Source organism: Lontra canadensis, unplaced genomic scaffold, assembly GCF_010015895.1.
Source record: "Lontra canadensis isolate GAN:19392208 unplaced genomic scaffold, GSC_riverotter_1.0 scaffold25, whole genome shotgun sequence".
In the NCBI taxonomy this organism is placed as follows: domain Eukaryota; kingdom Metazoa; phylum Chordata; class Mammalia; order Carnivora; family Mustelidae; genus Lontra; species Lontra canadensis.
In genome coordinates, this window is record NW_022631019.1 from 17504015 (window position 1) to 17529211 (window position 25197).

General features: G+C 43.9%; 2 protein-coding genes across 6 annotated transcripts in view; one reads left to right on the forward strand and one right to left on the reverse strand.

The window, feature by feature from the left end:
* The window catches only part of STPG1 (sperm tail PG-rich repeat containing 1), a 48091-nt gene extending 30948 nt beyond the window's left edge, over nt 1-17143 (reverse strand). The window contains exons 1-4 of one of the 3 annotated variants that reach the window (XM_032863755.1): nt 17058-17143; nt 14630-14741; nt 12313-12453; nt 2163-2281 (exon numbers count right to left, since the gene is read on the reverse strand). In XM_032863755.1, the coding sequence (XP_032719646.1) occupies nt 2163-2281; nt 12313-12385 (192 nt within the window). In that variant the 5' untranslated portion in view covers nt 12386-12453; nt 14630-14741; nt 17058-17143. Of the gene's footprint in view, nt 1-2162; nt 2282-12312; nt 12454-14629; nt 14742-16644; nt 16666-17057 lie in introns of those variants that run through there. The other 2 variants (XM_032863756.1, XM_032863757.1) reach the window with 2 other exon arrangements.
* A 5283-nt stretch (nt 17144-22426) lies between these two features.
* The window catches only part of NIPAL3 (NIPA like domain containing 3), a 45483-nt gene continuing 42712 nt past the window's right edge, over nt 22427-25197 (forward strand). For 2 of the 3 annotated variants that reach the window (XM_032863758.1, XM_032863760.1), the window contains exon 1: nt 22429-22663. In XM_032863758.1, the coding sequence (XP_032719649.1) occupies nt 22571-22663 (93 nt within the window). In that variant the 5' untranslated portion in view covers nt 22429-22570. Of the gene's footprint in view, nt 22664-25197 lie in introns of all 3 variants that reach the window. The other variant, XM_032863761.1, reaches the window with a different exon arrangement.

The following is a 25197-nucleotide window of genomic DNA, read 5'->3' on the forward strand; positions in this document are numbered from 1 at the left end:
TCAGAAATTCCAAGTGACCAGTCTAAAGGCACACAGCTCTTTAATGGGGCAGAAGGCAGGGACCCTGACTTATGGATCCCCATGCTCTTGCCACAAAATTATTTACATACTTATTTACAGAAGGCTTTCAAGTACTTAGAGTTTCCACATTGACAAACCTACATGGCCCCATTTGGAAAGTGCGAATCGAACTTCTGAGCGATTTCTTTTCTCTATTTAATGCTGCCTGTAGCTTTGGCTGGCCGCCATCTTGGTTCCTTCAACAGAAACTTTTCTGAAGGGCAATAGTTGCTGAAATGCTTACTCGAAATGCCAGCCCATTTGGTTTCTGGATTTGAGTCTTCAGAACTAGATCATGTAGAATGGCGGTGACGCTCCTTGCTTGACATCTTTCCCTCTCTTGAGTTTGGGGTGTTTTGCTAAGGTCTATTCAGAAACATACTGCTGACTTTCATAAATCAAAAGTGTGGCTTCGCAGGCCACAAAAGGGGGTGTGGTGGTGTGTGGAAAGAACATGAGGCTTTGGAGTGAGCTAGACCTGGGTCTGACATCTAATTCTTTCCATGTTGATTCAGCAAATATTTATGTAGGGCCTCTTATGGGCCAAGCCCTGAGCTATATGACCTTGGGTGGGTCATTTAACTTTCCTAAGCCTCAATTTCCTCTCCTGTTAAATTAAGATAATAAACCCTTCCTTTCAACATTGTTCTGAGGATTAGAGATATGGTCTAAAAATGACTGCACACATAGTAGGCATCAGTCAATGGTAGCTGCTATTATTTTTATTGGAATTGCAAGTGTTCTAGAGATGGACAATAGTTATCACTGGCCTGACAAATGAGATACCACACAGAAGAGACAGACAGAGGGACGGAGGGACATGCAAAACGCGCGAAACTAGAGGAAGAAGAGAAAAAACTCCTGAGCAAATACCTTATTTATCATCTTTGGGGAAGACTTTCAAGTAATTAAAAATGTGTGTGTGTGTATGCACGTGTGTATACACATGCATTATATTCTTTACTATTTGCTTAGAATCCTAAAATGTTAAAACTTAAGGAACTTAAACATTCCATCCTTTAGCATTCTTGTTTACAAAGCAGAAACAGGGGGGCGCCTGGGTGGCTCAGTGGGTTAAAGCCTCAGGTCATGATCTCAGGGTCCTGGGATCGGGGATCGAGCCCCACATCGGGTTCTCTGCTCAGCGGGGAGCCTGCTTCCTCCTCTCTCTCTGCCTGCCTCTCTGCCTACTTGTGATCTCTGTCTGTCAAATAAATAAATAAAATCTTAAAAACAAAAAACAAAGCAGGAACAGGCCTATGGGCGAAGGGGCTTGCTGAGCAACCCCTGCCCTCCCAAGTCCTTCCTGACTCACTTGCCTTCAGAAGCTACATCTCCTCCTTCCCTCTCCACCATCTTGGTAAGGTTATAAGATCAAAAACATTTTCAGAATGCAGGAAAAGGTAGCTGAAGAGGATGACTCCTTCAAAAGAAGGTTATTGTAAATATCTTGGTTAAATGAACGAAGGAATTTAAAAATTCTAAGGACGTCCGTGAGGGACTTCAGCTCCCCCACTGGTGAAGGAGGAGAAGGTTAGACCCTTGGGCCTTTAGCCAGTGAAATCCTAAGCTGCCTGAGGACCAGGATCCCAGCAGAATTTTTCAGATCAAAGAGGAAAAGGGACATAGAAATATGTGGGGAAGAGGGTGAGAACAGGAACCGTAATAATACTCCGTTAAAGAGGGGGGCCTTCATCACAAAGGTAATTTAAATTTTATTAGCATGTTATTTAAGGAAAACTTTGTTATTTCCTCTCCTGTCAGAGGGAGTGAAGCTGGGGGAAAGGGGAGAGAAAAGGATTTTCCTTTTTACTTCACATACCACCATTTTTGAATTTTATATTTTTACAATAAATTTTAAAATACAGTTCTTCTTAAAAAAAATTTGGGGTGGGTTCGATGTGGCACCATAAATCCAGACACTGTTGTTCTCCCTGAATCTGATACCTTCCCAACTCATTCTTTTAATTCAGTCGGAGCCTACAATTGGAGAGGAGGCTGTGGCTCCTTGGGTGACACCGCCCTCTACTGGTCCTAGGGGCAACTGTGCCAGCCCGACTGGTGACCCTGGCTCAAACCCAGACTTAAAAGTATGTCATTACCTTTTTATAATAAAATCTCTTGGCTTGACTATTGAATCCCTTTTTTTCTGATTCTGGAATTGTTGAAGTCCGGCTTTTAAAAGGAATGGAGGATTGTGTTGGATATGCAGCAGTAAAACCTAAACAACAAAAACAAAATAAAACTTCAAAGTGCTCTTTGTTTTCTACATTTGTCAATTCTCCGTGCTAAATTTTATTTTGTTTTTGTTTTATTGTTTTTCCAAGACTATGTTTTTAAGTAATTGCCACACACAACCTGGGGCTTGAATTCACAACCCCAAGATCGAGAGTCCCACTGAGCCAGCCAGGTGTCCCCTAATGTTTTATTTTAAGTGGAATAGAAGAGAAACTTGCCTTTTGACAGGAGATAAACATGAAACTAATTAAAAAAATATATATTCCCTTTACAGGGCACCTGGGTGGCTCAGTGGGTTAAGCCTCTGCCTTCAGCTCAGGTCATGATCTCAGGGTCCTGGGATCAAGCCCCACATCCAGGCGCTCTGCTCAGCGAGGAGCCTGCTTCTCCCTCTCTCTCTGCCTGCCTCTCTGCCTACTTGTGATTTCTCTGTCAAATAAATAAATAAATAAATCTTTTAAAAAAATATTCCTTTTACTTTCTTTCCCTCTTGGTAATTTATCAGGCATTCCCCACCCCACCCCCAACCCTTGCCCCAACTCTTAAACTAGTGGGACTTGGTCACATCCTTGAAGCATATTGTCTCAGGGAAGAGGGAGGATCTGGCAGGGAAGACAGTCTTGCCACGTAGGAAGGGGACACAAAACCATTCTAGAGCCACTAGGAAGAGGAAATGGGCTCTTATCCTCAGCCCAGACTCACACCTCAGTCAAGTGCCATAACAGCCTGAGAGGGAGCGAAAGCCCAGACTGGGACTTGCTGTCTGGGCACAGTGCAAGACAAGTGTAAGTTAGGTTTCTGCTTTGTGCAGATATGGGGTTAAAAAACACAAGGGGATCATTTATGGAAAATTAACCTCAGGGGCTCCTGGGTGGCTCAGTCCTTAAGTGTCTGCCTTCGGTCCTGGGATCAAGCCCCGCATCTGGCTCCCTGCTCAGTGGGGAGCCTGATTCTCCCTCTCCCACTCCTTCCGATTGTGTTCCCTTTCTCGCTGTGTCTCTATCAAATAAATAAATAAAATCTTTTTAAAAAGAAAAAAAAGAAAACAAACTTAAAATTGTACATGTCGGGGCACCTGGGTGGCTCAGTGGGTTAAGCCGCTGCCTTCGGCTCAGGTCATGATCTCAGAGTCCTGGGATCGAGTCCCGCATCAGGTTCTCCGCTCAGCAGGGAGCCTGCTTCCCTCTCTCTCTCTCTGCCTGCCTCTCCATCTACTTGTGATCTCTCTCTCTGTCAAATAAATAAATAAATAATCTTTAAAAAAAAAATTGTACATGTCGGGGTTGTGGTGTATAAATAATATATAAAGTTCCTGCTCTCCTCCGCCCCCTCCCCTCATCTGAGAGAAGCTCTCACATGTGGGACAATTGCTAAGGCTCCACAGAGAGAAGCTCTCTGTACAGCAGATTAATTATCAACTCCAACCTCTGAGTGTAACATAATCGGACTTTATTTTTCGACGTTGGTCTGCTGACAGCTATTAAGCCTTAGCCCTCCCTCTTCTCTTTCTGCCCCACATCGGGTAAACTGATGAGAAGGCCTAGAGGTACAGGCCAGAAGTTTAAACCATACAAACCCTGACCCTCACCCCAGCCCCACTTCCTGACCACAGTAAAACCCCAAGTGTCTCTCCCTCCTCTCTCTCGAGGCATTTTGGGGCCAGATGAGGAAGCCTACTCTGCTCTCCCCAGAAAGCCTCATTATGTGAGTAATAAACCTTCTCATATCATCCTGATGAGTGTGCGGCATCACCAGTCTTGACATTCAAGCCAGGTTTTGGATGGGGGTCCATCCCGACTCTGTAGGATGTGCACAACACTGAGCCATATTATCTCAACACCCAAGTCCAAACCCTCGCAGAGAAAATGTGTGCAGAAGTCGAAAAAAGAGAGCCAAGAGAAAGAAAGAAGATGGGATGTGGGGGTGAGGTTGCACAGAAACTCTTTAAGGCCCATTTCTTAGTCTCTGAAATTTTGGAAACACAAAACTGCTTTTCAGACAGGGAAACCCGATGCCAGCAGGGACCCCTCAGGAGGTGCTTTTATGAACCAGCTTCAGAGACGAGGAAACTGAGGCCTACTCACTCACCCAAATCACACAGCCCTTCAGGGAAACAGCCAGTGTTTGAACACAGTTGGTCTCATAAGCCCGGGCCCTTACGCTCCAAGCTGGGTTTCTTCTTCCTAAGTCTGGCCCAGGGTAAGGACCCAACAGACCAAGGCATGAAATAATGGGGAGGTGGCAATCTGACCTAATTTGCTCAGGTTGAGAATGAAGTAAAAGAAGCAGAATAAATGTTTGGCTAGAAAACATCTGAGAGATAAATATACACTATATTTATTCCTTTCCTCCCTTCTCTCCCTACCCCCCACCCCAAACCCATTTAGGAGATGGATGGCTAGGTATTTTTTCTTTAAGGAAACTAGAGAGAACAAATCAGAAAGCAGCCCAGGCAAGGCTTCCTAGCTTTTGTTTCTAAAAGTCTATGGAGCAACTGAAAGCGACAGCAGAGGAAACAGCAAAGAAAGGGGGCTTCTTGTTTTTTTTAAAGGTAAATGGAAGGCCATTTCCCTGGGGGAAGGAAAAAAGTTTCCTGACTCAAAAGAAGATCAAACACTTGGGCTTCTGGCTTTGGTAGAACCAGCTGCACGTAAGCAAGCTTCTGGAGGACAACAACCAGAAAAATAAGATTTTTTAAAAAATCACTCTGGATAATTGAATTCCCATTTCCAACCAAAATGGGACTGGATTTGCCCTCCTAGCTGCGGAAGCAGAAGTTAAACACGGACAAAATATATGAAACGATGGTTTTCCGGGCACTGGACATGCAGCAACATAGAATGGGGATCCCCGAGAAGTGGGAAGCAAATGGGTGGGCAGTAAAATGACCCCCAGCTTACAGCCTGGAGAAGTTTCCAGGCCACAGCCCAGGAAGGAGGAATCCAGGCCATCCTCTTTGAGTTGAGGAAATGAATCAGGAAGTCCAGAAAGACCAGGCTTCTAGAGTTCACAAAGCAGAGAACCAGAAAAGAGAACCACACAGAGAAAGAGGGGGACCTGCTCGGAGTTCCCCTCAGGTGGTTTCCTGAGTATTGATCAGGATACACATATGACAACACCACCCAAGGCTGTGGAAAAAATCAACCAGAAGAATTAAGTGAACAATAACACCTGAACACAGGCACAGGAATAGCTCCTATTCCCACGCATCAGAGTGGAAAGCTTTATAATTCCTAGAAGAGAGAGTATGCAAAGAGCTTTGCCACACACATAGAGCAAAATCACCCCTAGATCAAATGCTGGCCAGTTGTCAGCTGATTAACATTTAACAGCAAGACTTGAAAGAATCCAACTGGTTCCGAGGAACTTAACTGCAAAACAAACCACAAGAATTTGCAGGACTACAAAAGCACCCAACAAATAAAATGGAAAATATATGGTGTTCAGTTAAGAATTAATAGGTAGGGCGCCTGGGTGGCTCAGTGGGTTGAGCCGCTGCCTTGGGCTCTGGTCATGATCTCAGGTCCTGGGATTGAGTCCTGCGTCGGGCTCTCTGCCCAGCAGGGAGCCTGCTTCCCTCTCTCTCTCTCTGCCTGCCTCTCCATCTACTTGTGATCTCTCTCTGTCAAATAAATAAATAAAATCTTTTAAAAAAAAAAAAGAATTAATAGGTATACAAAGAAGAAAAAATGCAATTCGTAACCAGAAGGTAAATAGTCAATCAAAACCAAAATTTAGGGGTGCCTGGGTGGCTCAGTGGGTTAACGCCTCTGCCTTCAGCTCAGGTCATGATCTCAGGGTCCTGGAATCGAGACCCACATTGGGCTCTCTGCTTGGTGAGGAGCCTGCTTCCCCCTCTCTCTCTGCCTGCCTCTCTACCTACTTGTGATCTCTCTCCCTGTGTCAAATAAATAAATAAAATCTTTAAAAAAATTTAATTTATAAAAACAGGCAGCAGGTGAGAATTGGCCAAAGGCCAAAGTTTGCCAGGCCTAAAGCGGCCACTAAGAGAATACTGCAAAAGGATATTCCTTTTTTTTTTTTTTTTAAAGATTTTACTCTTTTAGAGGACTCTCTACACCCAAAATGGGGCTCAAACTCACAATCCCAAGATTAAGAGTTGCGCGCTCCACCGATGAAGCCAGCCAGGAGCCAACAAAAGGGATAAAATAGAAATAAAAACAAAAAATAGAAAATAGAAACAAAAAAACCCCTACTCAATGCAAAAGATGACAAAAAAGTAAAAATGGAACAGATGGGACAAATCACAAGCAAATTGCAAGATACACACCAATATTAATATTAAATTTCAAATTTCTATAGTGTAAACATCCCAATCAAAAGACAGAGATGGTCAAAAGGGATAAGAAAGAAAGACCTAACTATATGCTGTCTACAAGAAATATACTTTAGGGACGCCTGGGTGAGTCAGTCGGTTAAGGGTCTGACTCTTGATTTCGGCTCAGGTCATGAACTCTGGGTCTGGGATCGAGTCCTGCACCAGGCTCTGCCCTCAGGGCAGAGTCTGCTTGTCCCTCTCCCTCTGCTCCTCCCCTTTCTCGTGCTGTCTCTCTAAAATAAATAAAATTTTTTAAAAAAATTGTATATATATATATATATATATATATAAAATATATAAATATATACTTTAAATATAATCCCAGAAATAGGTCAAAAATAAAAGAATGGGAAAAGATACACTATGTTAACACTAAGCAGGAGAAAGCTAGAGAGAATGTCAGACAAAGCAGATTTCAGAGTAAAAAATATTACCTGCAATAAAGAGGATCATTTCATAATCATACGGGGTCAATTCTTCAAGAGAATATAACAAGCCTAAATGCTGATACACCCAATATAAGAAATATAAAATACATGAAGCAAAAACCGATGGTACTACAAGAAAAAATAGAATATTCCACAATTATGGTCAGATTTAAAAGTTCCTCCCTCAATAATTTAAATAAGTAGGTAGAAGATTAGTAAAGATGCAAAGACTTGGGGGCACCTGGCTAGTTCAGTTGGTAGAGTGTGTGACTCTTGACCCTAAGGCCATGAGTTTGAGCCCTAAGTTGAGTGTAAAGATTACTTAAAAATAAAATTAAAAAAAAAATCTATGACTTGAACAATACTATTACCTAACTTGACCTAATTGCCATTTATAGCACAGTCTACCTATCAATTTTTTATAATCTACCCCATAAGACTGAAGAGGATAATAGGCACCTGGGTGGCTCAATGGGTTAAAGCCTCTGCCTTTGGCTCAGGTCATGATCCCAGGGTCCCAGGATCGAGCCCCGCATTGGAATCTCTGCTCAGCAGGGAGCCTGCTTCCCCCTCTCTCTTCCGCCTGCCTCTCTGCCTGCTTGTGATCTCTCTGTCAAGTAAATAAATAAAATCTTAAAAAAAAAAAAAAAAAGCCTGAAGAGGATAAGACATCTCCACATCCATTTCAGGAGGTCAGCATCACCCTGACACCAAAATGAGACAGAGTCATTCATGGTGGGTGTAAGAGGAACAACTATGATCAATTTCCCTCAGAAACACACATGCAGAAATTCTTAGGAAAATTTTGGTAAACTAAGTCCAACAATATATAAAAAACATCATATATCATGGCCAAGTGGAGTTTATCTCTGCAATGCAAAGATAGGTTATAAGTTAATGATTGAAAGTCAATGTCATTCACCATATAGACCAACTAAAAAAGAAAAAACATATGGTCATCTCAGCAGATGCAGAATGGAATCATGTAGCAGGTACTAAAAAAGTACATGGTTTTTGTCTGGCTTCTTTCATTCAGCATAATTATTCTGACATTCATTCATGTTGTTGAAGTACTAACGCTTCATTGATTTTATTGCTGAGTGGTATTTCCTCATATAGAAATATTAATCCATTGCTGATGGACATTTGAGTTGTTGCCAGTGTGAGGGTGTGACAAATAAAAGCTGTTACCTACATTCCAATACAACTCTTCCAAGTAGACACATGTTTTCATTTCTCTTGGGTAAATACTCAGGAGTGGGATGGCTGGATCAAATGTTTAATTTTTTTTAAAGATTTTATTTATTTATTAGAGAGAGAGAGACAGGGAGAGAGAGCACAAGTAGGGGGAGCAGCAAAGGGAGAAGCAGGCTCTTCCCTGAGTAGGACCATGGGGGACCTCAGGATCATGACCTGAGCAGAAGGCAGACACTTAACCAATTGAGCCACCCAGGTGCCCTCAAATGTTTAACTTTTAAAGAAATTGCAAAACTCTTTCCCAAAGTTGTGCCTTTGTACGTCTCCACTATTAGTATACGAGAGTTACTGTTCTTCCACGTCTTCGTCAACACAGGCAGTCTTTTTCATTTCAGCCATCCCATGGGCTGTGTCGTACTATCTCACTGTGGTTCCCATGTGTATTTTCCTAATGGCTAAGGATGCTGAACATCTCTTCATTTGCTATTTCCAATCTGCATATCTTTTTTGATGAAGTATCTGTTGAGTAGATACAGAAAGCATTTCATAAAATCTAATGTCCTTTTGCTATTAAAAAAAAAAAACTAACCAACTAGGAATAGAAGCAAATTTCCTTCATCTGATAAACGCTATCAATGACAAAAGCCTATAGTAAACATGATACTGAATAGTGAAATATTAAAAGCTTTTTCCTGAGAGACAAACCAGGAGATTGTTGTTACTCTTCTTTTCAATACTGTCCTGGCTCTAGCAAGCACAAAAATCAAGAGCAATAAATAAAAATGTATGGATCAGAAAGGAATAAATAAAGCTGTCATTATCCATAGATGACAAGATTATACATGGGAAAATTTTAGGAGAATCTATAGACAACCTATGAGGGGTAATCACTGAATTTAGTAAGGTCACTAGAATCAAGGTCAATATACAGAAGTCCATTTGTTTTATTTCTCTATCAGGATACAATTAGAGAAGGAAATTAAAATATCACCATTTATAATAGCATAAAAATCAAATGCCTAGACAGACATAAAGAAGACATATGTGTTCTCTACAGAGAGATCTGTGAAACATTTTTGAGAAAAATTTAAGAAGACTTGAATAAAATAAATGCTCATGAAAGGGAGAACCCAATAGTGTAGAGATGTGAATTATCCCTAAATTGATTGCTAGAATCAATGCAATCCAAGCCAAAATAACAGAAAGGATTTTTATTTTTAGGACATGAACGAGTTGATTCTAAAATTTATATGGAAATGCAATGGGGCCAAGAATCACCAAGATAAGGTACAAAGCTGAAATATTTATACTACTAGATTCAATACTTTTTATAAAGTTACAGTAATTAAGACAGTTTAGTATTTGGAAAAGAAAAAGTATAGTATTTGAGCTGAATAAAGAATCCAGAAGTAACCCCGCATATACATAGACACTTGATTTATGACAAAGGCAGTTCTGCAGAATAGTAGAAAAAGAATGGCCTTTTAATAAATGGTGCTGGGTCACCTGGATATAGATACAGAAAACACCAAAATTGCTCATCCACCTTGTCCCACACACAGAAACGATTCCTTACTACTACTAAGCTGTAGTAACAGCTTAAAATAATAGTTACCAGACATGAAAGGTAAAATAATGCAGTTTCTAGAAGAAATTATTTGGGGCTAGGTGAAGATTTCTCAAATAGGACAGACATACACAGTAACTAAAAAGGAAAGGACTGATAATTTGGGCTGTATTAAACTTAAGACCTTCTGTCAATTAGCATACCATTAAGAGTGGAAAGGAAAAATCACAGATTGCAAGAAGGGATTTACTCTCCCTGTAGCTGACAAATGGACTCATTTCTAGAATGGTTTAAAGAACTCGTAAAAATAAGAGAAATCCAATAAAAAAGGGACAAAAAGCTTGAACAATCATTCCTCCAAAGAGAATATTCTAAAGGTCAACCAGCATATGAAAAATTTCTCGATCTCATTGATCAAAGAGCAATGCAAATTAAAACCATTACGTGCAAAAGATGTCTGTGGTGATGTGGAGCAATTGGAATTCTCATACCTTGCTTGTAAAAAAGTAAAATTGGCAAAACTACTTAGGAAAAATGGCGGTATCCACCAAGCTGATCATAAACACATCGTAGGATCCAGCGATTCTACTCTGAGGCATAGATGACATACATACATTCCATGTATGTCCCCAAAACATGTACGAGCCTAGTTAGAAAAGCATCTATTCATAGCAGCCCCAAACTGGAAACAACCCAAATGTCCTCAATAATAGAATGGATAAATAATTGGCAGTGTATTCAAACTTATAGCCACGAAAACGAACCATTAACTGATACATGAAACATGAAGTTCAACCTCTCAAACATGAGTGGAAAAAGGCTAGAGAAAAAAGTTCATATTGTATGATTCCAATTTATCTGAAATTTAAAAACAGTGGTGGGGCACCTGGGTAGCTCAGTGGGTTAAGCATCTGACTCTTGCTTTGCACTCAGATTGGGATCTCAGGGTCATGAGATCAAGCCCACCCCACCATGGGCTCTGTGTTCAGAGGGGAGTCTACTTGGGATTCTCTCTCCCCTGTTCCCATGGCGCAGATGCGCATGTTCTGCCTCTGTCTCTCTAAAATAAATAAATCAATCTCTTTTTTTAAAAGTTCAATAACAGGGGCGCCTGGGTGGCTCAGTGGGTTAAAGCCTCTGCCTTCAGCTCAGGTCATGATCCCAGAGTCCTGGGATCAAGCCCCGAATCAGGCTCTCTTCTCAGCTCTGCTCAGCAGGGAGCCTGCTTCCCTTCCTCTGCCTGCCTCTCTGCCTCCTTATGATCTCTGTCAAATAAATAAATAAATAAATAAATCTTAAAGTTCAGTAACAGGCTAAAGTAATTACTATATTAGAAGTCAGGATAGCTCTAGTGTTTACTTTCACAGAGAAGGGGAAGCAACAAGACAGGGTCTTTGGGATACTGCTACGATTCTATTTTCTTGGTCTGAGAGAATTATTCTATTGGTTGTATTTTCATTATGAATATTTATTAAGCTGTATAATTATGATTTGTGTACTTTTTCTGAATATATATCATGCTTCAATTTTTAAAAGTATTAAAGAAGAAGAGATAGCACAAAGTCAAAGAAGGGGGAAAAGTAAGGTCTGGCTCTGAGTTGGAGAGCAGTAGGAAATCTAGAAGCGTACCAGGGAGGAGGAAAGACCCCAAAAGAAAGAAAAACCAGTGGAGTAAGGATCTTGGAATGAGGTTTCCAGCCCCAGAAATGATTCCTAACCAGGTGTGGTCCAGAAACATACCAACAAAACCAAAGGGAGCCTGTGGGCTGGGACAGTGGAACTCTCACCTGTGTGGATGGATAAACAATGACCTGAGGGCTTCCTCCCATCCCCCATCCAGGCATCCCATCACCTCTTTCTACTGAGAAAGATCCAAAACTTGAAACAAGCAGAACATGGGATTTGTGCCCCTAATGGCTGGAGTTAAACTTGCCACCAATCCACAGTGTGGGGGGCTTGCATTAATTTTAGGAATCGAGAAAGTAGATCTCTTTACACCTCTAAGTGTGAAGATGGAGATTCTTACCAGAAACGTAGAAAGAACAAGTGTGGTGAATAGACTTCTTCCCCCTTCTCTCCTCATTCTCTTTTCACACTTTCTTCCCAGTCCTCACTCTAGAAGCAGTGAGGAGCCACCAAAAGCAATTTATCTGATATGTCTTAAGGGTGGCCTTGTTGGTATGACCTAGAATTCCACATATGTGTTCTTATATGCCAAAAAGAACATAGGTCAAGAATTCTCAGGGTGCATGGGTGGCTCAGTCAAAGCGTCTGCCTTTGGCTTGGGTCATGATCTCAGGGTCCTGGGACAGAGCCCCAAGTCCTGTTTCCGGCTCAGTGGGGAGTCTGTTTCTCCCTCTTCCTTTGCCCCTCCCCCCCCTCATACTCTCACTCTCCCTCCCTCTCAAACAAATAAATAAAATCTTAAAAAAATAAAAGTTCTCTCTTCCCCTCAAAGATATCTGTTCATAAATTCACAAGACCTTTCTGTAATTTGCTGGCATGGCTGGAATATTTTTTGTCAGGGTGTTGGTCTTTGCGTGCTGAGTTGTCCATCTTAGCAAAGTTCTGTGGTATGTTCCATTTGTTTGATGAAAAACTCTACTACATGTTCTTCTAAGTACCTGGAACAGCAAAACACAGCATTTGTAGGGATCATTTCACATTAACTACATTGATCGGGTTCTGTTCTATCTGCAGAACAGACTGAGCAATCTTGCACGTAGGGGCTGAGATTTACCTAGTTCTACGACCCTAACTCGCAAGCACATCGCACTGCCTGTAACGAGAATTATGTAAGTGTTCATTGTTGGTGTTGCTTACAGAGCTACTGAAGGCTTGGATTTTATAAATGTATTCTTATCAAGATAATTGACCAACATACAATATAATTCCTTAGTTTTAATTTTTGGCAAATGTGTACAATTGTGTCAAATGCCATCACAATTAAGACACACATAACCCCATCATCCCAAAGAGTTTTCTAGGTTTCTTTGCCTTCAGTACCCTCCCAACCCCTGAACCGTGGCCTGGACACCGCCCGCAGCAGGAAGCTTGGGTAACTGCAAGGCTCGCCTTGGTTTTCTTCTCAGGAATTGCCAAATCGAGCTGTCTTATGCCTAAAACCAGTTGCTTCATGGGAGTCTGGGTTTTAGTTGTTAACAGCAGGAGCAGGATTCAGTTTCCATAGCTGTTCCTCTTTCATGGACAGACGAGTTCTATTTTGCCCATCTTTTTCTCCTCAAGAGTCCACACCATTTACTAACGAAGGAAAGGACAGAAAGAATGATGGCACGCTCTACCAATCCTTTCCACCGTCAGTGTTTGTTCTTCACTTGACTTTCTCACAGCTGCAATGCTCCCCATCTTCTCTGCTTAACACTCTATACTGAAATTTTAATATTCATGAGAGTTATTGGCAACACACTCCAAGAAACTAAGAGATTCAGAGCACCAGAAATCAATAATGCTCACAGCAACACGACCACTCCAGTATAAAAATGTCTTTTAGGATCTATAAAAGCAGCTACCATTCACTTACCACGCTACAGTGCTATGTCTTTGTCTTAGTACTTCTACTAGGTACTCAGTACTTCTACCATCTACTTTCCTAGCTACAATAAAGCTATCTTATTTGTTTTTTTAATTTTTATTTTATTTTTTCAGTGATCCAAGATTCATTGTTTATGCACCACACCCAGTGCTCCATGCAATACGTGCCGTCCTTAATACCCTCCATCAGTTCTCCCAATCCTCCACTCCTCTGCCCTCCAAACCCTCAGTTTATTTCTAAGAGTCCACAGTCTCTAATGGTTCATCTCCCCCTCCAATTTCCCCCATTCACTTTTCCTTTCCTTCTCCTAATGTCCTCCTGTTATTCCTTATGCTCCATAAGTAAGTAAAACCATATGATAATTGACTTTCTCTGCTTGACTTATTTCACTCAGCATAATCTCTTCCAGTCCCATCCATGTTGATACAAAAGTTGGGTATTCATCCTTTCTGATGGAGGCATAATATTCCATTGTATATATGGACCATATCTTCATCCAATCGTCTGTTGAAGGGCATCTTGTCTCTTTCCACAGTTTGGCAACTGTGACCATTGCTGCTATGAACATTGGGTTACAGAAGGCCCTTCTTTTCACTTTTTTTTTAATCTTTGGGGTGAATACCGAGTAGTACAATTGCAGGGTCCTAGGGTAGCTCTATTTTTAATTTCTTAAGGAATCCCACACTGTTTTCCAAGATGGCTGCACCAACTTGCATTCCCTCCAACAGTGTAAAAGGGTTCTCCTTTCTCCACATCCTCTCCAACACACATTGTTTACTGTCTTGTTAATTTTGGCCATTCTAACTGGTGTAAGGTTGTATCTAGATGTGGTTTTGATTTGAATCTCCCTGTTGGCTAACGATGATGAACATTTTTTCATGTGTCTGTTTAAAGCTCTTCTTTTATAAATGCACTTGGTTGCTCGCCTTGAGGTGAGCACAGCATAATGTTCAAACTCGGCAAATCGCTGTGTTGTATGCCCGAAACAAACGTAACATTGCTTATGCACTACACTCAAGCAAAGGTTAATTAAAAAATAAACAAATGATAAAAAAATTAAAATGTACTCACATGCTAGAATTACAAGTGATTAGAAAAAAAATTAAGCTTCCTATTACAATGGTGATATGGGCACCTTATCAAATTTTTGGAAAATACAGGGAATTAAAAAGACTTTCTAAAACAATCCATGATCCTAACCCTTAAAGGCAACTACTGATAATGCTTTCTGGCGTTGGTATGCATACCTGTGAAGCCAGGATGAGACCAGGTGCAGACCAGGTGTGAACGGAGCGCCGCCCAGATGTGCCCTAGCGCTGCAGTTCCTTGTGTCACTGTTCATGACAGAATGTCATGGACCTAGAATCTCAGAAAAGAGTAATGAAGATATACCACCTTCCTTATCAATGGCATATGCCCAGGCAACTCCCAGGTGAGTACCCGTACAGTAATCAGAAGTATCCCTGGGTTCAAGGTTATGCTCTGCCACTTCCTGGTTCTGAGTCCCTTCATCTTTTGACCCCACTGCCCCCTCCATCAACTAAGAATGATGACAGGACTTTCTTCTCAAGGTGCTTATGGATTAAATATGATGGTCCATATGATGAAGTAGATGATGTTGTCTGGTCCACAGTAGGCTTTTATGAATATTAGATTTTAACACATCCACAGGAATAATGTAGTAACAGCTTAAAATAATAGTTATCATTTATTGAATGCTTACAGTCTTCAACACCTTGTATAGAATTCTGCATGCTGTCCTTACAATAATCCAGTGAGGTATTAGCCTCATTTGGTAGATAAGAAAACTGAAGTTTAGAGAGAGGAGTTAGGTGACTTGCTCAAGGTCACACCAGAATTAAGAGATGGAATCAGGCTTTGAACCTAGAAGTCTGACTTCCGCTCACTCTTCACTATCATACCCACTAAGGCAGCATCTGCTGAATGTTAACATCCTGAATTTTGACATTTGGCAGCCCTGAGTGGGTATGGTTGTTTTTTTAAAAACAGGTTATTGCATACAGTTTTCAAAATATAAAGCAAATATTTGAGGCTATCGAATTTTCACAGAATGCTGGGCTTCCCCAGAACTTACTTTGAAAATTCCCGAGGCAGTTCACCGTTAGGTAGTTCCAGTTACTAGAAATTTCTGCTTATATCAAAGCTGATTCATTTTTTCACCCCTTCACTCACCCTAAGACCGCCGCTGGGAACCAGCCTAGAGTAAAACTCACTCCTCTTCCACATTAGTGATTTTCAAAATGCAAGTCACAGCCTGCAGTCTTTCGTGAAGTTTTTGTTTGTCATGTATATATGTGCTGGACCACAGTATAAAATGCATTTCTTACCATAGGTCACTGTCCAAAAGTTTGAAAGCCACTGTTCTATATGACTGTTCTTCAAGTCTTCGAAGGCAGCTGTCATATCCTCCCATCTAAAGCCACGGGACCTTTTCAGCTTCTCCAATACCTCCTTGCAGCATGCAGATTCCTCCCTTCCCTATGCTGGGGATCATCTTTTGCCCCTGTCACAAATTCATCTGGGTCTCTCCTCAAACTGTCTCCTGAGACTGTCTTCCTTAACCAGTCTCTCTCAAGGAGCACCACCGCCACTCTCTACCCCTGACTCTGCCTTATGTTTCTCAATGCACTTTTCACTACCCAACACCATATTTTACATGTACTTCTTTGCTTATGGTTTCCGGATAGAATGTTCCTCACTAAATCCCCAGTCTGTTTCTTGGCACATAGTAGTTGCTCAATAATATCTGAGTAATGAATGAATACTAGGGGTACATATGTTCTAGCCATAGTGCCTGCTGATGTAGTCTTATACAATTCTTTCCTTTGGGAGCTACATTCTGTGAGGATTTAACTCATCGGACTATAAATACAAAGTGTTTCCACTCTACTATATGTTTCTTTAAAAAAAAACATCATTTCAGTTATAGCATTATCACGTATTTTATACACTTATACCTGCATATTAATGTGCAGTGTATGTCAATACATACTAAATCCTGTATGCTTTTTACCTTATGTGGAATTTTCTGGTATTTACGTGAGCAGTTTGGAGGACATGAGATTTTTATCAATTCAGTTATACATGATGCTATGGTACATCTTGAAAGTATTTTCCATTTTTCAAAGCGTACCCAGGGAAATAACCCACTTCATATTTTTCATATGAGAAACCAGGAAAGCATTCAAAGAGCAGGAAGGAGCTTTACAGCCGGCTAGTGACCACCAAATTCCAATCTTACCCTTTCATCTTAGGGATGGATACACTGAGGCCCAGAGCGGGGAGGATTTTGCTGAGGGACGCCCAAGGAGCTGGAGTGGACCTGGGATTAGAACTCAGCTCTTTTTTCGTCCACCCACTAACCCAGTACCCCATTCGTTTGCACGCTCACAGAGGCAGAGGGGAGTCAGAGGCCCACGCCCCTTGCAGGAGTCCCGTGCGGGGAGGGCACCCCATGATTATCAGCACCCCTTTTGGGGGGGCGGGGACTTGAAGGGCACACCATCAGGGAGGAGCACCTGCGACTGTGGCTTCTTCCCACCCTGGGGCTGTGGCTTCTTCCCACCCTGGGGCACCAACAAACACGCACCTAGCAGATCCTCCTCCCCACGACCCTCCCACCCCACCGGTTCCCAGACAGGAACTGCCTCCTACCTCCTTGGGTCTCCCTGGGCTGAATCTGGGCTACCCAGCCTCCCCGTTGCTATGGCAACCACGGGCCCAACATTCTAGAGTCCTCCTTTAGGTTGCCTCATGAGTAATCAGCCAATGGTTTCTTCCGTTTCTTTAGCGTGAAAAGTTGTTGGCCAATCATTAGAGGTGTTTCAAAAAAAAAAAAAAAAACCTTAGGGAAACCGCTAGAATTTTAGGGTTTGGGTTAATTACATCACAACTAGTGGGGAAACCTAATAGGGGGTTATCTAAATGACCCCTCAAATATCTTGCTATAGACCAAGAGCCTTAGAATTTTGCCTACCCGGAAATCCTAGTTAGAAGACTACGACTAGGGCGCCTGGGTGGCTCAGTTGATTAAGAACTGCTCAGGTCGTGGTCCCGGAGTCCTGGGATCCAGACTCACACCGGGCTCCCTGCTCAGTGGGGAGCCTGCTTCTCCCTTTCCTTCTGCCACTCTCACTGCTTGTACTCTCCTGCTCTCTCGTTTCAAATAAATAAATAAAATATTTTTTTTTAAAGGAAGAAGAAAACAACTAACATTCATCCAAGCCCTGTGTATAATAGTAAAAGAAAAAAGACTGATACGGGCAACGATACAAGAACAGACATACAGTGTTCCTCGAGCCCCTCTTTGCAAGCTTCAGAGCAGTCACAGTGATCTTGTCACTCCCCGGCGCAGGACCCGCAATGCCCCCCTTTAAATTTAGGATGAATCCAAACCTCTGTCCCTAGCCAGGTCTGCTGATGGCAGCTCCTACTACCCACGCCCCAGAAAAATCTTGCACCAGCCACGCTGTTCTTTGGGAGGTTCCTACGAAATGCCAACCTCGTTCTGCTCTCTGGTGTTCCCTCTGAGCTCTCTCTGCCTCCAGATCTGAACCCAAATTGGCTCTTTCTCCTCCTTGGGGTCTGGGCCCGAACGCCATTTCTTCATCTGTAAAATGGGCATGAGCTCAAAATCTCACTCAGGGGGTTCCTGTGAGGATCTGAAATGAGATGCGTCTAAGCGAAAAGGTGTAAGCTCCATGCACGTGTTGATTACACTTATTGTTTACTGTATCCGTTGTACGTTAGGAAGCATTCACGCAGTGCTAGGACCTTGGGCGTTGCGGAGCGGCGGACGCGCTGGGAGGGTTGGTACATAGCGCAGCCAACAGGTGTTAGGGGAGCGCCCGCAAGGACATTGTATATGCCCCGAGTACTGAGACGGCTTTGTGGGAGCCGGGTCTTGGGGGTCCTGAAGGATCTGAAGGCACGCGGAGAGTCTAAGTTGGAGGAACTGCAGGAGCAAAGCCCGGGAGGTGGCGCTGAGAACTGGAAGGTCGGGCTCCTGGCAGGCTGCCCACCTGTCGGGCAGGGGAAGTGAGCAGTCACCCCAGCACCCCGTACAGGTGGAGAGGGAGAGAGGGGTTTGTTCCAACGTCCTTGGCGCGGCCGCTAGAGGGGCCCCCTCCAGGTGAGAGCAAAGCTCAAGACAGGGGCCGCCTCCCCAAGTCGCTCCCCCTACGCCTCAAGCAAGCTTTGCGGCGCAGCCAATAGCCGGGGGCTGTCCCGCCCACCTCCCTCCTCGCAGCCACTCGCCTGCAAGAAGTCCCCGCCAGCTTCTGACCGGCAGGCGGCTTGACAAATCAGATCGTGGCCTTTGAAAGCAAAACACTGCAGCACCCAGACAGCTCCAGAGTTGGGGAAGGAATTAAGGAGGCTGTGCCTCCGGGTGGTGCGGAGAGTCTAAGTCGTTTCTCAGAAACCTGGGATAGGTGGGCCTCAGAGGAGACGCCGCCCGGGTGAGTAGTGATCAAGCCTGAGGCAGGGGGGACTTGAAATCAGCCTTCGTTTTTTGTTTTCAGGAAAGGTAATGCATTTGGAATCATCTAACGCCCCCTAGTACTAATACCCTTCCTTCTTGCTGTCACCTGCCTTGCAGGTCTGGGTCTCGCTGCCTTGCAATGCCCCCCCCCCCCATTTTAGCGAAGGGAGGGGGGCATAGGTTTGCCTTAATATAGGTGATGGCAGGCTTTACCAAATCAGGAAGTGAAATGCAGTAACTGCCAAAATTATTCCTCTACACGCCGGCTCGGGCTTCCTGGCAATAGCAGATGGTGGAGTTAGCAGGTGGGATACGGGAAGGAATTCTTGATCTACACTGGCTGCTGGAAGTTATAGTTTCCAGCTCAATGGTAGGGGAGGAGTGTAACCCTTTAGTGAGCCAAAGCCCAGGAAAGGGAAAGGGCTTTGTAAGCGGCACTCACTACCAGCCAGAAGCTGAATCGTCAGGTGGTGGAAAAGGGCGTGTTTTATTTTATTTTATTTTTTTTTCCAGATAGAGCCAAATTCTAATACACTACTCTCAGCAGCTATGAGCTGTGGTCCTCTCATCTGTCCAGCCTGCTCTGTGGGTTGGTGAAATAATTCATTGAGATATGGTCAGGGGGAATGGAATGGAAGCAAGCACCTAGAATTATCTTTACATTTTTGAGTCAATGACCCTGTGCTTACTGCTGGCTGTGAGGGCCTCAGCGTTAAGCGGTCGCTGGAAACATAGAGTTGGCCACTTGCCTCTTGGGCATATGTTAGTGCTGGAAAAGTGCTCTGAAGGCAGAAAAGGAGATTCACTAGGTAGACAATGTGCACCTTAAAGCAAAGAGTTCCTCCAGAGCTTTTTGTCCTAACTCCTACCTAGCTGAGGGAAAGCCTCCTGACTTTGCAGGGGATGCCTCAGAGGCCTTGGCCCACAGGCAAAGAGGGAATCTGCTTTTTAGAAGGGACTTGAATGACAGCAACAACTTCACAAACAAAAGCAAAAACAGAAACCCACCTGAACAGAGCAGCTGGTCCAAAGAAGGTTAGGAGGCCCAGGTTTCCATCACCCCATTGGCATGTCCTCAAGGCCTATTTGCTTTCTCGGACATCCTGTGGGCGGGGCTGGTTACAGCTGTGGGATCTCCGGAGTTGTGGTTGATTAGGCCTGAGTAAGCCATTCCATTCTTGACTGCGAGCTGCCCCAGGTGCTCCACAGGCCTGCCTTTAGCCAGTCAGTAGGTGGTGTATGGAGGTCACCATGCTGGGCTCTAGGCCGGGCCTTGGCAAGCTGCCGTTGAACTGGGGATTCAGGAGACATCTTTCCAGTTCAGGCTGCAGTGCCCCCTTCAGATCTAGGCCAGCTTGAAGGCCTGCAAGGGTCTCTCTGAGGTCTCTCCCTGGGCCATTCTTCCTTCCTAAGGCTGCTATATTCAAAACATTAAAATACCTAAATTTAACAGTCATGCTTTTCACCCACACAAGGAAGTACAGTGAAGAATAATTATGCTTTTCACAAGGTTACAAATATTCATTGGTCTTCACAGGGAGGTCTGGTTCTGGAATATCAGTTATGAAATTATCTGATGAGTGTACCTTGTATATACTGTGTGTGTGTATATATATACACACATAAATATATATGTATGTATATACATATATATGTATACACACATATATACACACACACACCATATGTATATGTGTATATATACCGAATGTATAATCTCATCTGGAGGCAGCAGCAATCATTGAATTTTGAGGCTCTTTAACAAAGTGAGACCTGAGCCAAATGGTCTTTGTGGCTGCCCCAGTGCTAAGCCCTGCATCCAGTGTCTCCTAGATGCTGGACACAGTGTTAGCCCTGTGACATATGACTGTGCTGTTCACACCAGGAACCGGCATTCCTGGGGGTAGAGCTAGATAACAGAAGGAACTGGAAGTTGCAAGACACAGAAGGCAACTTTCTGAAGCCGTGGGGGCATAGCAGAGGCTGTATCTGTTTGGCACATAGGAAGCCCTGTATAAATATTTGTTGCCTGGTTACATGAAAGAAAGGAAGATCTGCGGGTCAATTCAATAATTAAGCTGGTAGGAATAAAATTAATACTAATAACAGCCGCCAATCCTTTGGCTATTTGCTGTGCATGCATTATACTTGCATTATTTCACCAAATTCTCACAACAACCCTATCGTGGGGGGGAGTAGAAGTGTTATTATCTGTATTTTCAGCAGAGAAAACTGCCTGGAAAGTTAAATGACTTGGCCAAGGCAAACAGGTAGCATATGACAGATGAAAAGCTATAACATTTTTATATTAAAATAAACATCGAGGGGTATCTGGGTGGCTCAGTCAGTTAACCATCTGACACTTAATCTCAGCTCAGGTCTTAATCTCAGGGTGATAAGTTCAAGCCCCCACAGAGGGAAAAAAAAAAAAAACAGACCATAGACTTTGTAGTAGAATCCAAATTTGTATGGATTTTTTTTTTCTTTTTACTATACGAGGACTTCAAAGAAATACCTAGCACCATGGTATAAGGTGCTCTGGCCATGCCTCCCAGAACCCTAGGAACATATGCTTCATCTCTCTTCCTTAGTTTAGAAAAACTTGACCTGCGCTGAAAATATCCCCCTGATGAAATTTACAACAATGGTCCAAATTGCTATCATCGCCGATTTTACTTGAGGCCACATTATTACCCCCACTTTACAGTGAGGCACCTGAGTTTCCCAGAGCTGAGGTGATCTGGTCACACAGATCTTCTCCCAGGGGGGAGTGTTATCTACACTGAGGTAACCAGTGTTACCTCACCTGCGCTCAGCTGACCACTGGTAGTAGCTTAGTTCTTCTGTCATGCACGGAGATAGCTTTTCTTCTCATTTTTTTCCCTAAGTTAGAACACAGATGTTTCCTTTTTTGTGGCATTGGGATATTTTCCCAATGGGTGGGATATATTCCCCACCGCTTAAGTGTAGGGGAGCCTATGGAAAAGGGAGGATTTAAATTAGGATGTGATGGGAGGAAAGAAGCAGAGGAAGAGAAAAGTTGACTTTTATGGGGCAGGAGAAAAGGTTCTGAGGCAGATGAACCACATCTTTATTAAGGGAGCCAAAGGCCTGATACAGTTTTTTTTTTTTTAAGATATATTATTAAGATTTTTTTATTTGTTTATTTGACAGAGAGAGAGATCACAAGTAGGCAGAGAGGCAGGCAGAGAGGGAGGGGGAAGCAGGCTCCCCGCCGAGCAGAGAGCCCGATGTGGGGCTCGATCCCAGGATCCTGAGACCATGACCTGAGCCAAAGGCAGAAGCTTAAGCCACTGAGCCACCCAGGTGCCCCCTGATACAGTTTTTTTAATGGTTTCACTTCTCATGATAGGTTGTGTTTTGTGCCCATAGTGTTTCCTCCTCGGGTAACAAAGCTGGGCTCTATGTCTCACTGTACATGCATTTTTAATGCTCCTCCCCACCTCCCTAGAGCACCACCAGGACAAGGAATCACACTGTCTGCTTAGGAGCGACAGAACTTGGCACTTCTCTGCGTGGAGGTGAGAGAGAAGCTGTCCATCCTCCCATGGCTGGTGAGAGGAGGTGAACACCGCCGGGAAAGATGGTCTCCAGGGTTGGCCCCACAGAGCAGCAGCAGCTCCGGCTCCCAGGCTGGGCCCAGGGAATGTGGCTGTAGGACACCATGGACGGAGCCCACGGTGCGGCCCTGCAGCTGCGCCAGCTGCCACCCACAAGCAGCGCCCACCCGCTCACCGAGCTTTCCTTCTCCTACAAGGCAAGAGTTTTTGTGGTTTTGCAATGTTGTGTTTTTCTAACCAGAAAGTAACACAGTACAGCCCTGGCTAACAGACATGTCCAAGGTCTGTGTGCCTGTCGCTGGCAGAAACAGGCAGATGCCTCCCACCCCATGGGTAGGAGAATGTGTAATCCAGGGAAAATAAATGCTTGTGGAAATACATAAAAATAGGGGGTTAGAGAAAGACATCAAAATGGAAAGGTAGAGAAACATTGTTAAAGGGATGCGTTCCCGCTTAGAAGATTCACTTACTCTATTACTTGGAGACAAGCTTTGCTCATATTTCAGGATATTTCCTTCCTGTCTTTTTTTGGTGTTACACATTTAGGATCAGACTGTACAGAAAGTTTTGTGTCTCAGTTGTTTCACTTAAGCCTGTGTGTGGGCTATTACCCCATGTCATCGAGTAATAGTGATTTAACACATACTTTTTGAATGGTTGCCCAATAATCTGTTGAGTTGCCGTATCAAAATTTTCTGGACAGATTCCCTATTGCTGGCTGTTGAGGCTGCTTCTAATCTGGGGTGGCTGGAAACAGTGCAGCAGTGCCGCTCCTTTGCTCTAAGAACTGGCCAGCCCTGGGAGAGGTGGTCTGGTGCTGGGGAGGGAGGCCACAAATGCCAGAGCATCACGCATGCAGAACCTAAGAATATACAGTTAAGACCGTTGGTTCTGTGAAGAATGGATGCCAGACAGACAAATACAATATCTCAGAAAACACTGAACACTCTACCAGATGAGATTTCTATTAAGTTTCCATAAAAATTACAAATTAATTCCATTATTACTCATTACAGAAATACCTTCATGCCAGAGCAGAGATAAATCAATCATGGTGACTTTACCAACAAGCTGAAAAATTGAGGTGGGAGGGGGCACCTGGGTTGCGTAGGTCTGTTAAGCTTCTGACTCCCGGTTTCTGCTCAGGTTCTGATCTCAGGGTTGTGAGATCAGCCCTGCCTTGGGCTCTGCACTCAGCGGAGTCCCCTTCAGACTCTCTCCCTCTCCCCCTGCCCTTCCCCGCTGCACTCTCTCTCTCAAATAAATCTTTAAAAAGAAAACAAAAAATTGAGGTGGGAGGCAGGCACATGGGCAAAGTTAGGAGCAAACGAAGTTCCAGGGAGGGATAAAAGGAAGAAGGCCTGGGTTCGCATCCCTACTCTGCTCCTTCCTGGCTAGGTGTCATTGGACATATGGCTTAGCCCCTCAGAACTTCTGTTATGGGTAGACTGATGGTAGGAATACCTGCCTCCAACCGTCATCCCTCCAGTCATGTGGATCAGTGAAAAAGCACCTAGCCCATGCAGGAGGCAGGAGTGCCTGCTGTTACAAGGAGGAGGAGATGAAGGTACCTGAAGCAGAGAAAGGTGTAGTTAATTCTGCCTGAGGAAGTTGTCTTCCTCCTCCTCCTCAATTTTGTGATGGCTATTTTGGTTGCAAGGAATAAAAACCTATTTCAGAGGCGGTGAGGCAAAAGAGAAAACTATTATGAGACTACAGGGTAGCTACTGGAGCCAGAGGTAGGAAGGGCGGTGGAGGTTGGAACGACTGGGGCGATCACCCAACCCTGGAAAGAGGGAAGACCTGATTGGCCAGCTTGAGTCAGGTGGCCACCCTGGTCCAATCTGTGGTGGGCATGGGGGTGGAGTCACACAGCTAACAGGTTTTATTGGGGGGGGGCCTCTGTGTGTGTGTGTGTCTGTCTGTCTGTCTGTCTATCTATCTATCTATGTGTCTGTCTCTCTCTCTCTCTCTGTCTGGCTGGCTCTCAGTGGGAGGTGGTCATACCGATCTGGGGTCAGCTGGGCAGGCTGACCCCAGATCGTCTGTCTTTGGGGCAAGGAAAACATTAGCAGGCCCAAGTCCAACTCCATCACTGGGCTTGAGTCAGGAGCAAACCGTTGGCCTTTCATGGCAGCCCTGCTCTGTCCTGGTTGTTGGAGTGGGGGTGAGGGGTGTGGAGGGGGGAATTTGTAAAAGAGAGGCCAGGAGGCCAGCTGCCCAGGAGGCAGCATCGCCTGAGGTTCCTGGCCCTGGAGGCTTGGTCTCAGTCTGGAAGAGTCAGGCCTCAGTTTCTTCCATTTTGCAAATAGGCATTTCAGCTGAGCATCTGCTATCCATGCCTGCGAGGGGTGTGGGGGAGGGGCCTGTATAAATAATTGAGATATCTCTTCCTGGAAGGGGTTTATAGTCTAGGAGGGAGGTTGGGGGAGCTAATTCTGTCAGTACCTTACCCTTCAGGACAGAATTTGATACAAAGGTAGAACATGGCCTTTAGAATCAGAGCTTGCTTGCTTCAAATCCCAGCTTTCTCGCTTTCTATCAGTATCACTTGGGGAAAAGTCGTGCAGCTATTCTGCAGGTCAGTTTTAAATCCATCCTACAGGGGTGCTTGGAGGATGACCCGAATGTACGGATGAAGGAACCCGAAGCTGCCCGCACCATCCCCCATAGAAATCCTACCCATCCTTCCATCTCCAGCTCCAGTTTTGGCAGTTTTCCTGGAAGGAAA